Source organism: Choloepus didactylus, chromosome 4 (genome assembly GCF_015220235.1).
Source record: "Choloepus didactylus isolate mChoDid1 chromosome 4, mChoDid1.pri, whole genome shotgun sequence".
Taxonomy (NCBI): domain Eukaryota; kingdom Metazoa; phylum Chordata; class Mammalia; order Pilosa; family Megalonychidae; genus Choloepus; species Choloepus didactylus.
The window spans coordinates 97,843,739-97,857,325 of NC_051310.1; the positions used below are offsets into that span (position 1 = coordinate 97,843,739).

At 49.1% G+C, this 13,587-nt stretch overlaps 1 protein-coding gene and 1 long non-coding RNA gene across 7 annotated transcripts in view; one reads left to right on the forward strand and one right to left on the reverse strand.

Annotated features, from left to right (window-relative positions):
- The window catches only part of ARNT2 (aryl hydrocarbon receptor nuclear translocator 2), a 214,929-nt gene that overhangs the window by 11,759 nt on the left and 189,583 nt on the right, over positions 1–13,587 (reverse strand). For all 6 annotated transcript variants that reach the window (XR_005216382.1, XM_037833232.1, XM_037833235.1 and 3 more), the window contains exons 13-17: positions 13,030–13,102; positions 12,048–12,171; positions 8,962–9,061; positions 5,590–5,728; positions 4,817–4,982 (exon numbers count right to left, since the gene is read on the reverse strand). Coding sequence is in view for 5 of the 6 variants with exons in the window: in XM_037833232.1 (XP_037689160.1) it covers positions 4,817–4,982; positions 5,590–5,728; positions 8,962–9,061; positions 12,048–12,171; positions 13,030–13,102 (602 nt within the window). In the remaining variant the exon portion in view is untranslated. The remainder of the gene's footprint in view (positions 1–4,816; positions 4,983–5,589; positions 5,729–8,961; positions 9,062–12,047; positions 12,172–13,029; positions 13,103–13,587) is intronic.
- On the forward strand, positions 1,929–6,027 carry LOC119531693. Its single transcript, XR_005216384.1, has 4 exons — positions 1,929–2,840; positions 4,790–4,916; positions 5,412–5,461; positions 5,709–6,027. It is a non-coding gene; the product is annotated as an uncharacterized LOC119531693 (long non-coding RNA).

Here is a 13,587-nt window from a genome sequence, read left to right on the forward strand (position 1 = left end):
TGAGGCAGGCTGGGATGGACATGGCTCTTTTAAGGAAGGGCATTTATGTTCTGGGTGTGATTCCTGAGATTTATAAAGGATGCTCATCCTGAGAGTTGTGAGTGTAATCTGTTGTGACCAGATTTCATCCGTTTTGACCTGCTTTGACCTACTGTGACGTGTGTCATGCATGAATGAAATGCTTTAACTACCTCTTCCTAAACTGAAAATCGTATGATGAACAAGTAATGGGCATGCTTGTGCTCACCAATCCATTATATGTGGAAGCATGTTGATTAAAGAAATAATGTAATTTAGACCCAATACTGAAAGAGCATATATGCCACATTCAGAGCAAATCAGGAAACAGAAGCCTGGCCTGCCACAGCATCCTTGAGCCATTTCTCACTTGGCAACCTGTGTGCCTGGATCCCTGCATTTCTCCAAGAAACATCATAATGTCAATGAGCAGATGCCTGGTGGTGGTTGAGTCGGAGAGAAGCTGACCAATTTGGGGATTCAGGTCATACACACCTTTGCCAGTTATCAATGTATTACCTCTGAGCTTCCAATCCATCCTTCTTTGCCCTGTTTTGTGATATTGGAGCTGAACCCTGTGAACATTTGTCCTTTGCCAGCTGGTGCAGTGTTAGCCTTTGTCAATGGAGGGTGCCAGAAGGACAGTGCAAGACATAGCAGAGGATGGGGCTTCTCTTTCTGGTTAGATATATTGTTTTCTCCTCCTATAGTGTATTTACCAGCAATTTGCAGGAGGCACAGTGGCTCTTACTCTTTAGCGAGTTCCTTTACCACCCAGAGGGCTGCCTCCTGCAAATAGCTCTAGCTGGCTGGCACTCTCCATCGAAATTCTTGGCCACCTAATGGATTTCCTAAGGACGACTTGTGGTCCACCCGTATCCTCTAGTGAGTTCCCTGGCCACCTGGAAGACTGCTTCTATGTACCACTGTACCCTACACCCTTTGGCAAGTTTTTTTCCCACTGGCAGGTTGTGCGTTCCTGAGGTAGTCTCTCTAACAAGCTCTGGAGCTCAGCCTTCATGGGGGGTGGGATCTTCTCTTCCAAGTTCTTAGTTCCTTTCTTGTCTATATTCCCTCAGCCTTAGAGGTAGAAGCTGCTTCCTGCATTTTCTATTTCTGTATTCCTTAAGGTTCTCTTTTAACACCTTTAATTAGTTAAAAAATCTTCACATTAAATATTTCCTGTTCAAATTAACGATGTAGTTTCCATCTCCTGATGAGGCCCTGATGGACACAACATCTTTCACACTTTGCTTTTTAAGGAAAGAAATGTTTGAACTTAAAAATAAATGAATTTCTTAGTTCTGCCTCTGGATGCTACATCTAAAGAACTAGATTTTTGCCATAACTCAAATCATACTGAAATTGAAATGAAGATTGGGAACACAAACGCAAAAGTAGTATAGCTCAGGATAACTCAACAGACCTGAAATACAAGAAATGCTTTGGATTGACTCTTGAAAGCTCATGGGACGAAAACAGCATGTGGCTCACTGAACGGATGGAACCCAGGCAGGGCCATTTTCTCATTAAATGTATTGACTCTATCCACAAAGCTATTCCAAGGAGTCCAGCTGAAGCTGAGTCACTGCTCAAAAGTGACATGTTATGCTTGCTGTCCCTTGACATCAGCCACCTGAGCTGGATGATGTTCAGCCAGTCTGCCCAGCAGGCTCTCCAACACCCATGCTGGTTTGAGCCAGCAAGAAGGGGGCGTTCCGGATGGACTTCGCTGCCTCTCTGGACTCAGGATAACTAGCCAAGGATAACTAGCCGAGGCTGGGCCCTGCAGGGTGCTGAGATGTTTCTGAACCCTTTCCTGCTCACCCAACAGGCCTCAAGGCTGAATTGAAACGGTCTGGCCCATGCCCTCAGAGAGGCCGCTGGGGAAGCTACTCAGATGTGCACACGCAGGGCCAGGATGTGTGCCTACTACTGCAGATGTAACCACCTCCTGTTGTTTCATCTGTCTTATGTTTATTTAATAATTAATGAAACTGTCCATTAATGGAGACTGCTCTGTTTCCTCCTCCACTCACCCATTCTCATCTCCTCTCTTCCCTGCACCCTTTTGCACCGTGCCCCCAGGAGCAACCATTCTCGTTAATATCCAACCCCTCGGATCCTCTTCCTAATCACATACCTGCTGTTCTTTCACCTTACCTTAAGCTTGGTGTCCCTGGAAGACCCCACTTCCTTGAAGTCCTCTGGACTTCACAGAGGTCAAGGTCAGGGGGGGCCTGGCATCCTTAAACCTCTATAGGCCACCTGCAGACCCCCGTTCTCCACCCTGCGGCGAAGCTTTTTCCCCTTCCCCAACACTTCTGCCTGTACCTGTGGCTGTCCTCTAGCAGCTTCCTCACCACAGGTGATTCAGGCCCTCACCTGCCTCAAGGTCTTCCTCTCCATCCCAAGGCTTAGTCTCCCTTCCCCCTCTCTCCTCAGCTTCCTCTCCCTGCTTCCCCACCTACTCACTCTATTACAAACTGCCCAAACACTCCACCTGCATCCGATTCCACTCAAACTGCTCCCATCAAGGTTAACAAATGATTGACTGATGCTAAGGCCACATGAAACTTCTTGAGCCTTAATTTCTGTATTTTATAGTATCTTCTAAAGCTTCATTGGAAGGGTTCCATTGGAAGGACCATCTTCTGGGACATCCAAGTCCTGCCCAATTCTAAGATGCCCTGAACGATGGATTAGAAGATGATGGTTAAGTATAAAGCAGCAGATGGGAGCACAGACTCGGATCACACTGCCTGGGTTTGAAACTTGCCCTACAGGCATGACTGCACCACTTCTCAGCTATGAGGCCTCAGGTAAGTTATTCAACCATGTCTCTATTTATTTATCTATAAGATTAAAATAATTATGGTGCCTAACTCATAGGGCTATTATGAGCATAAATGAATTCAAGTGTGTAAAATGCTTAGTAGTTAGGGTTAGCTGCTTTAATAATTATTATTATAATTATCTGGAATGTGAGATACCTCAAAGGCAAGTGTAAAATGTAAAAATGGCTTCTATGTCTTGGGACCCCACTTGTGTGACTGTGTCTTGGCTGTCAGGGCTGTGCAGTGGCCCCAGCCCAGGGCCTTGTCCTACCTGTGCCCCATCTCCATCTGTATTTCAGGGCTTGGCATTTGTTTAGTGGAGACTGGACAGATGGATAGAGTTAAAGACACTGGGTCATGGCAGGGCAGGGAAGTGACCTGCCCACCTTTCTTGTTATGGCCACAATGAAATGCTCCTCAGCCTTGCCAAGGACGAGTACAAATTCTCCTCCAAAGCCTCTCCTGACCCCAGTAGACACAACGGCCCCCTTGGCCTGCAGCTGCCGGTGTCCTTCATGCAGGCACTGGCTGTCGCATCCACAGCACTGGCTTGCCCTCCTCTGTTTACATGTCTGCTTCCCTTGACTGTGATCTTCTCCAGGGCAGGGACCAAGTCTTTCCCCCTCCCTTTCCCCACAGCCCAGCAGGGGCCTGGCACTCGTGAATGCCTGTGGAATAAGTCAGAACCAAGTGGGTCCCTCCTGTTTCCAGGAAAGACCCATGAGGCTTCCAGCCTACATCAGCCTGACTTCTAGTAGGTGGCAAGGGGATCTTTCTCACATCCAGGTAGACAAGATGTAGAGAATGTTCTCACACTGGAATGCAGGGAGAAGGGAGGTCTCCTGGGACTCAGAGACTTTTGACCTCAGGGTGGTTAATGAGTTGAGCGCCTGGCTGACTTGAAAGCAACTGCCCCAGGGCATCTGCTTTCTGAAACAGGGCACCGTGGTTCTCAATTTAGTTTCATTTACTAATATAACAAGGATATTTAACAGCTAAACATAAGTGCATACTACAAGTACATGGGATTAATGGCTAGAGAGACAGCTGACTCCAAGGGGGAGGGACAAACGAGGGGTCAGGAGATGCTGTACCCCAGGACCTCAGGCTGAGTCGGGGAGAAGCCTGCTGTCAGTGGTAGAGGCGGGAGACTGGGTGGGGAGCGGTGGATAACTCTGCAGCATTGGCTAGGGACGTGGAATAACATTCTCCGTAAGGCTGACAAGCAGCCTCGATAGAAATGGAGATGCTTGGGCTCAGTCTCATGCTCCCCTGAGAATGATGGATTCTGCAGAGAAAGCCCTAGGAGCTACACCCACAGCCCTGGGAGAAAAGGGGAACCAGCTTGGGTGTCTTAGCATCACAGCTCACCTGTCAGCCACTCTTCATGTGAAATGCAATCCTGGCCTTGGGGGATTTGCTGAGGGGATTCATTAAATATGTGAACAGTGGGCAATGGCAAGGGCTCCTGAGAAATGCACCAGAAGGGGCGGTTACTTAACCCTTTATGGCCTGCGGTTTTGTTAACAAAGCTAAGAAAGATGGGGTCCCTCTTTCAATGCTAAAAAGAAAGAACTTTTCAATGTTTACTGACAAAATTCGTCATACCTCCAACTATCCTCTAGTTGAAACAAGGATTTTTCCTTTAGGGGACCAGAATGTCTTTGCAAAGGGCCATAAAGGGTTAAAATTACATTTAAATCACCCTAGGGCACAGGAACGTAGTCCCTGGTATCTTGAAAATGATAAAGTCAAATCACAACACAAAGGTCTAAGCACCCAGGCTCTTAGGAATGCCACTGGCCACATGACAGCCAGAGAGAAGAGAGGATCTTTGAAATCTCCAGACCTTGCCCTGGGATTCCAGGAGCTGGGGGCTAAGTCCCCAAGTTCAAGATGCTCAGAAAGCATTCTGCTTTTGTTGGCTCTCCCAGGAATTCTTTCCCTCATTCCCCACCTACCGAACCCTGGAGTCCTACTGGCAAGACTGGAGTAGGCGTTCCCGCTGGGTGAGGACGTAGCTGGGCTGGAGAGAGGACTGTAGGAAGAAGGGTCTGCCGGGTAAGTGTGGCTTGTCCCAATCCCAAAGGGAGATGACTGAGTCTTGCCGGATTGTGATGGGATTTGCTAAAACCAGGAGAAAGTAAACAGATGGGAAGCATCACCAGGGAGGCCTCGGCCCTGATGCCCCGGGCTGGTCCTGCCACTGGCAGGCTCAGAAGGCAGTGACGCTGGCACAAGGCCTGCTACCAGCACAGGGTATTTGGGCCCAAGAATCTTTGGGGCAAGTCAGGTTGAAGTGACCTCCCACCTTCTCCCCCCAGGGTTATAATGCTCTGTTTCCCCTGGTTTCCTTGGTTATGGAGGCCTTGGCACTATGAAGACAAAGAACTCCCTCAACCCAGTCAGGACAGCCTCACAGCACTACCAGGGAGCTGAATGGGTCCCGGAGTTGGGTATTTTCACACCCTCCTTGGAGAGCAACAGAGGGTCAGAGAACTAAGGGGCTAATGCCCAACCGAGCATCTCTGCACACCTCACCCCTTTAACTGTTAGTTTCTCCAGGTCAAGACTGTGAGGAGAGAAGGCCCCTGCAAGCAGACATGGTAAGTTGTTGGGGAGCAGCTCTCAGAGTGCCCTTAGGGTGGCCAGCTGTTGTTGGGGTGGTCAGCTCCAGTTCAGATGGGAGGCACTTCTTGGAACCCAGGGGCAAGGCCCTCCCAGATACCCATACCTGTCCGGGGAAGGGTGGACGACTCCCCGTCCATGCCACCTGACTCTGGTTCAGCTGCCGGGAGATTTGGGACATGTTCTGGCCCGTGGAAGAGGAGGACTGGATATCATTCACTCCAGGCACATGAACCACTGAAGAGCTGGAAGAGAAGAGAATGCATCCGGATGTCTGGATGAGTCCCCTGCTGGCCCCAGCCCGGACCTTCTTCCTGCTTTCTCTGTCTGCACTGCAGCATGTTACTGGACTCGCAACACACGACAAGCCCCAGAGCAAAGAAGGAAAGAAGCAAAGACCAACACAGCCTTCCTTCTGTTCCTCCAGGGCTTTCTTGGCCATGAGTAGTCCTGGGACCACCTCAGCTCATCTTCTCCAGCCCTCTCCTCTACTTTAAGTCTAATCCCTCCCAAGAAGGGAAAAGCTGCTTGGAATAAAATTCAGTCTCAGTGGTAATTGACTCCTCTGTGCTCTGGTTAATTTGTTCCTTTGGGGGTACCTGTAAGGCTTAAGGGTTCAGGAAATAGGATGGAGGCTTCAGGTAGTTTTAAACAGAAATACAAGCTGTTGATGGAAACCTGCTGGATGTGGCCTGATCCTGCTACCTAGAGCACATTACTGCTCACCTTTTCTGCCTCCTATCAGTTTGTCTTCAATTTACTCCATCAGATCTTTATTAGGCACCTGCTGTGTGCGTCACACTGACCTCAGTGCTCTCTGCGGGCACTTCTGCAGGCTCAATCTCTGACCACTTGTCTTTGCTTCTAAGCATGCCCATCTGTGCCGGTAGGCAATTCTTCCATGATATTTTTTTGGCTATGCCAAGTATACAGTAAATTCATTAAACACTGAAAGGTGGGGGGTGGGGAGACTTACATTTTGTTTCTGGCCCTTCTTCCTGGCTCCCTGGGCCTACTAGCTTAGCACAGAGGGCAAAATGCTGGGTACCCATGAGTGAATCAAGTGGGGTGGAATGGGGCTAATCACAGAAAGCTTTTAGTGGAGGTGGATTTTCAGCTGGGTTTTGAAGGGCAGGATATAGGCTGGTAAAGAAAATTGGGTATAGTTTCACTAACTGTAATATTTTTTCCATGCTATCTGGTCCTTTCTAAAATGGGGAGGAACCAAGAATGCCACATTCTTTCAAGGGCCATTGTAAAACAGACATATTATTCCCATCTTCCTAAAATTAATTCCTCACTTAACATAAGGGTTTCTTTCCCATTCTCCTTCTTGATCAAAGTATGATGTCAGAGACCATTTCTGATCACCCTTGGGGCCATCTCCATGGCACTGATAAGGGCTGGCAATAGCACTGCTGGCCTTTGTTGAGTTTCCCAGGCTGACTGACAGGGGCTTCTTGGGGCAAAGGGCAGGCCCCTGTGCCCAGTTTTCCCCACAGGCCTCTGGGTTGCAGCAAGGCATGGGCCCCGGCCAGTGGACCAAGGCTGAGGATGGACCTAAGGATGATGTGCAGAGGTGCGCTTCTGCTAGGGGCCGAGGTCAACCTGTGACCATGTCAGACCCCAGAGTTGTTCATCTCTTACCACTCCCCACTCCAAACCAGCTCAGGCCCATTTATAGGATATTCTGCCCATTCTCCAGGCATAAGGCCTCACAGTCAGCCTTCCTCCCTTCCACTCTTCACTTTCCCATCTATCCATCCATCCATCCATCCATCCATCCATCCATCCCACAGACTAATATTTAGTGAGTGCTTTCCCTATGCCAGGCTCCACACAAGTGCTTGGTCTCTTACTCCTTCTCAGCACAGCCAGTTGGCCGATAGGCCCGCCTCTGCTTCCACAACTTCCCTTCAATCCACCCCACTCTTGTTTCTAAGGCAACAGCCTAACATAGGGCCCAGCATCTCTAGCTGGTCTGACACTCTTCTCCACAAACCACTGCCACCCCATTTTCTGAAGTCCCTCTTCTCCTTAAAAGCCATCAATGACGAGGTCCAAACCCCTTAGCATGACAGTCGAGGCCCCACAGTCTCATCCTCTGTTCCTCCTATATTTGAACTTCCACCACACTCACTCTTGCCTCCCGGGCTTTGCTCAGGACATTTCTGATGCCCACATGCCCCACACCCTCTTTAAGTGGCAGAACCCAACTTTTGCTTCCAGGCTTAGCTCGGAAATAGGCCCAACCTTCCCTGGCCACACCCCCTCAGGTTGTCCCCTCACCCCTCAAACTCTGTCCCCTCACTGCCTCTTGCCTTGTGCTCCCTCCCTGCTCCCCTTTGTCCAGACTGGAGGACAGGCAGTGAGTGTGACAAGGATTCAGTGATCACGTGGCCTGGGCAGGGGCTGCACAGAGGCTGGCCCAGGCCTCTGTTAGTGTGTGCTGTGTGAACGAATAACGCAGCAGCACAAGAGAAGTCTGCAACCCTTGACCGTTGCTCAACAGTGTCGGGCCCTGCAGTGATGACAGTTCAGGAGCAGCTCAGTGGTGGCTGCCATCTTGTCCTGCCTGAGGCCAGGGTTCCCCAGATCCTCGGAAGAGGCTGCCAGTGAGTCTGAGCCACAGGACTAGCCCAAGCAGCTCCAAGATTTCAGAATCTGCTCATCCGGGCCACAGCTGCTGAGCCCCTTGCTGCTTCTAAAGGAGGTGTGTCCACAGAACAGTGTGTAAATGTAATCCTCAAGCTCCCCATAGCTAGGGCAGTCCCTTGGCGGGTCCCTGCTTGCACGTGGAGGCTCTGGTAGGCCCTGGCCAAGCTAGCCAGAGGCTGGGCTATATGAGGAGCCCCTATCTGCCAGGGATGGAGCTGGGACACTTCATAAGCCCGGGAGTGTCTGGGCACACTTGAGTGCCCTCACCCTCCCTGAGGGCTGCCAGTCTATCTTTCTGGCCATTCTTCCCAGTTTATTCTCCTGTTTTCCCAGCAGGCACTGGAGATGGGCAATGCTTCCAGGGATTATGTCAGGGCTTTCTCAATTACCTATAAAATTCCCTTGAGGCTAAGACCCAGGCCAGTCACCCCACTTGTACCCTTAAGTGTCCCTTTAAACTGAGACCCAGACATGATGGGCTGAGCTGTCCATTCTTCCTTGGACAGGCACTTCCTGCTACACTGTCCAGTGTCTCCAGCTCTGCCCCAACTGGACAGACTCACTCCCTTCTCTCCAGCAGACACATTACAGTAACCAGAGGTTTGTGCTTTTCACATCTGAGGAAGAGTAACTGACACCAGGCATCTGTGGCAACTCAGCAAGGTCTCACAGAGCAGAACCAGAGGCCCCCAAATCCTCAACCTGGAGAAGGCCTGAGGGACAGTAACTGCTAACTACTGTTTGCTGCATTTGCAGCACCCAGAGCTGAGTTCTGAGACCCAGTCCACCCTAGCTCCTTGCCCGCCTCACCAGCACATACCTGAAGGCCTTCCCCGAGTGTCCTGGGGGGAATGGGCTGCCTTGGGAGTAGATCTGCTGGGTTCCTGCTGCAGAGGCTGAGCTCATCATTTTCTTCTCCGCTAGAAAAATCAGAGCACAGGGTCATGTGAGGATTCCCGCCCACAGCCTACAGTGGAGGCAGCTCCCGAACAGGGCACAGAGGCAGCACCCACCCCCCCCCCCCACCCCACACAGCCTGCTCCTGCTCCCCTCAACCTACTTGTCTCTCCTGGGGCCTTCCTGGCACATGACAGCATCAGACTAAGGTTTTCTGACTTCAAGGCTATGCCACAAGCCACCTGAAGGCAAGAGGCTTTTTGAGAGTTGGGAAGATTAAAAGAACTAATGAAGGTACTTCCTCAGACATTATTTTATATTTTATTGATTCCTTCCAACTCCACAGGGTGGGTATGATACATCCCCATTTTATGCGCAAGGGAGAGAGAGACCCTGAGGCTTGGCTCCCCAGGGTGAGCCTCAGCTCTGCCACATTTGTCAGCTGTGTGGCTCTGGACATGTTATTCAAAATTCTTCTGCCTCAGTTTCCTCACCTGCAAGATGGGGTTAATTGCAGCCCCTTCCTCGCGGGGCTGTGGCAGGGGCTAAATGAGCTGACATGATAAAGTACTTACCCAGTGCTTGATAACAGAGCAAAAGGTGCCTATGTGTTTGCTCCCATTAGTGTTGTTAACAGATATGAAACCTGCAGCTCAGCGTTTTCAAGGCCATGAGCCAGTGAGGGAGGACCCAGAGCTTGAGTCCAAACCCAGGCCCTTTCCTCTGCCCCAGAACTACCCCCCACCCTCATGCCTGCCATGCCCTCAAAGTAGGTGCTGACATGGGCTCACAGACAGAAGAACTGGGGCCAGCCCCCGACCTATGCTCCCCGGCCTTCCACAGGGGTGCTTTGAGAGACCGAGCCCCCCATATGCTGAACACACAGGCACAGGCTGCATTGTGCTGTCACCATTGCTTTTCTGCCACCACAGGATCAAAGTGGAGACCGGGCTCGGCTGCCTCACCCACAGAGAGAGGCTGAAGAAATAGGCTCAAACCCCAGCTGTGCTGCTGAGATTTTCCCTGAGGAAGACGGTGCTTTCTGTGGCAGGTTGAGAATCAGGAGTGGGAACACGATGGACCAGAGCGCTGGCTGGGGGCTCTCCTGCCTGACCACAAGCACTCCTGTAACTGAGGGTGCCCTAAGCCATCCGAGGTGCCCCCTTTCCCAATCTCCAAATGCCCTCATGACTTATCCTGGATGCCCCAACACCCCGGACCCAGTGAAATCCTGGAAGAAGGGAAATAATGTCAGTTACGTGGCAATCGTTTTGTGCCTACACAGACCACACACCTGAACCCATCTCTGGCTTGGTGGTGTGGGGTGGGGAGGGAAGTTGGGCGAGCGGGTGGGTCCCCCATTGAACAGACTTCAGCAGTGAAGGATACTAGGACTCGGGGGCAGCCCAGGCGTCAGGGACTATGTGCTGAATCTCCCATACCCATAAATTTGCTCTGATTCCTCCCATTGGGTTCATCCCCCTTCTTTCTTGTCTGTTGATTTTAGTCTGTTTTCTTATCTTTATGGGAAGGTGTTTATTGTTTGTACAATATTAAAAGTTCAAAGGGATTTCTCAGAGATGTTGTGGGTCTCTGGTGAAATATTTCAGGCTTATTTGGGAGGGGGAGAAAGCTTTTAGATGTGCTATTGTTTTCCCTTGCTGGATGAAAATGTATTTCTCTAAAAGAGTCAAGGAACTACTGATGTAGCTGGTTGTCTGTAATGGGGCACATTTGGACGGTCAGTGGGAACCAAGACAGGGAGCTTCCTTGTGCTAAAATGTGTTTTCTATTTGGTGTCGGTAACTGGGTATTTTCTGGGGCCTGGCCCTTCTCTCAGGAGCGTGATGACCCCCAGTGGGGGCAGCTCTGGTAGCCTACCCTCCTTGCTTTCTTAGCCTCCTGTCCACAGCCAGGTGGAAACAAAGGCTGCAGCCTTCCACTGCTTGTGCTGGCATCGAGAGGGTCCAGATGTCTCCCTCCCACCAGCCCGAAGGCCTGTCTGTCCTCGCCTCTGTCCACACTGCCCCTGGAGTCAGTCCTGGTAGAAGTCTCCTGGGTTCCCTTCCAGTTACAGGGTTTCGCAGGCTGTCTATGAGCCAACTGCTTTCTCCTTTCAATCGATCCTGAATTCACTGTACCTTGCATACATTTCTTGATCACGTGGAAATGGAAATTTTTCCAAATTTTGAAACAGAGACATTCCAAATTTTATATTTTGATAATCTCAGGAGTAATTCGAGTGGGAGAGTGAGGCGGTTAAACATGAGCTTCATACGACATCTTACACTAGAAATGCACCATTTTCTCTGACAGCAATACTGACAAAAATAGACAACCTAATCACCACCATAAAGGATTAATTGAATGAATTATGGAACATCCATATAATAGAATGCTGTGCAAGTGATAAAAATGATTTAGATTGTTTAATGACCTTGGAATATGTTCATAATAAATTGTCCAGTGAACAAAGTAAGCTACTGAACAGTATGAGCTCAATTTTATACATAAAAAGGATTCCTATATGCAGAAAAAGACAGAAAGGACAAACTTTAGAGTTAAAAATGATTATATACAGGTGGCGGGATAGTGGATTATTTTTATTTTTTCTTATATTTCATGTTTTTATTTCAAAATGTGGTCCTCTTTCTGTTAGGGATTCAATGGAGATTTTTTACAGGGGCATGTCTTCAGCTTAATAAAACTAAACTGTACAGTTATGGGTAACAGAGCTCATCCATCCCAACCCCTTAATCTTTGAAGATGAGGTGTAAGCAGCCCAGGAAGGATTAGTAATTGCCCCGGTAATGGATAAGTAAGAAGAAAGGCCAGGGTTGACTCCTGTATTTGGTGCTCTTTTTGCACTGTGCAATAGTCATTCAAAATGCACCCTCCCTGGCCCTCTGTCTCTATGTGTGGCTCTCGCTACATGGCCAAAAGCCACTATAATCCCACATCCTCACCGACTCAGTGCACAACAGAGAATTCTCACGTTTGGAAACTTACATGTGCTTATTCCTGCAAACATCTCAGCAAATCGGGGATCTCTTTCCTGGGAAAAGATTGCATCTGCCTTTTCCACAGACTTCCCGGCCTCATGAACACCACCTGGTAGGTTAGGGACAGGAACCTGTTTGCACATTAAAACACAACAGCAACCCATGTGTGAGGCACAGAAAATGTGTTTGCAGCAGTCACCAGCTCTCCTTCATCAGAGCCCCCTCCCTCTGGAATCACTGGCAGTTCAGGCTTGGCTTTTCCAGGGTGGGGACCTTTTCTAGATGCAAAAGCCAAGGAAGGAGATGGGAACTAGAGGTCACAGAAAGGGCAACAGACCCCATGGATTACTTTCCTAGAGAGAGATAAATGAAAAGCAGTTGACTTTCTGTAAATACCAAGAAAAGGGAACATAAAGCTTAATGGAGGAAAGAGGCCAAATGCCAACCAGGGCTGCAGTTTCTCTAGCTGGCCAGCCCCCAGGAGCAGTGAGAAGAGACTCAGGGAAGAGGGGAAGGGACGGGAGCACAGGGGACAGGCGAAGGAGAGGAGACAGGCAATACAGGTAAGGGGGGAGAGACTGAGCAAGAGAGAAAGAGGCGTGCTGTGGAAGAGAGTCACAGAAAGAAGGCAGGAGAAACAGCTAGAAGCTGGGGGACTGAAAAGGGTCAAGCCTGCTTTTGTTGGCTTCTGACTATCTTGGTACTAGAGTTCATAGCCTTTTGAAATTTCCATTGCCCTTTGGAAATTCTCATTATTGGGTGGTGATGGCTCATAGTTCTTTCCCTGTCTTCACATGCTTTATGTTCTCCCTGGCTCAGTTCGGCTTGGAGGAGCCACAGTGACCACCAGGAGTTAAAAATGCTCTCTGCACTGCTGGGGGTGGCACCCTTTGGGGCTCAAGCGAAAGGCTGAATTTAGTCCCCAGTCCAGGGTACCCCCTTTGGGTTGGAGACACTTCCAACTGGGAAAGGGTTTTCCAGAAATTAACCTGTGATAAATCGTAGGATGACAGCCCATCTCTCTGGTGCACTTCCAATTCTGCCTGCTGTTGCTGAAGTTGCCTGTGAAACAGAAAGTCAACAAATAGTGTCATGAAGACAAAGGAGGTGCCCAGATTGAACCAGAACTCTCCCTGTTCCCCAAGGCATAGTGGATGACACCCCATGCATCTCTATATTGTTTGCAATTTCCCGTTTTTATATCTCACATCATGACTCAAGTTTAGGTTGCTGCACTGAGATATTTAAGAGATAATTTTCAAATTATGACTTCATTTTATGAAGAAGATATCAGACTACTGATTTTTTTTTTTAGCCAAAAAAAAAAAAGCAGTTTTGTTTAGTGCTGAAGAAAGAATTGGCTTCAGCTAATGCTAACCTATAAACTGGTAGGAGTTTACATTTTCTTATTTAACCCTAAACTTTCCTAGTGGTTACTTTATCTCCATTTAAAAATTAAGAAACTGAAGTTCAAAGAGGTTAAGTTGCTGTCAAAATCACCAGACCAACAAGTGGCCAGGATATAAGACAGCCAGGATTTGACCTAA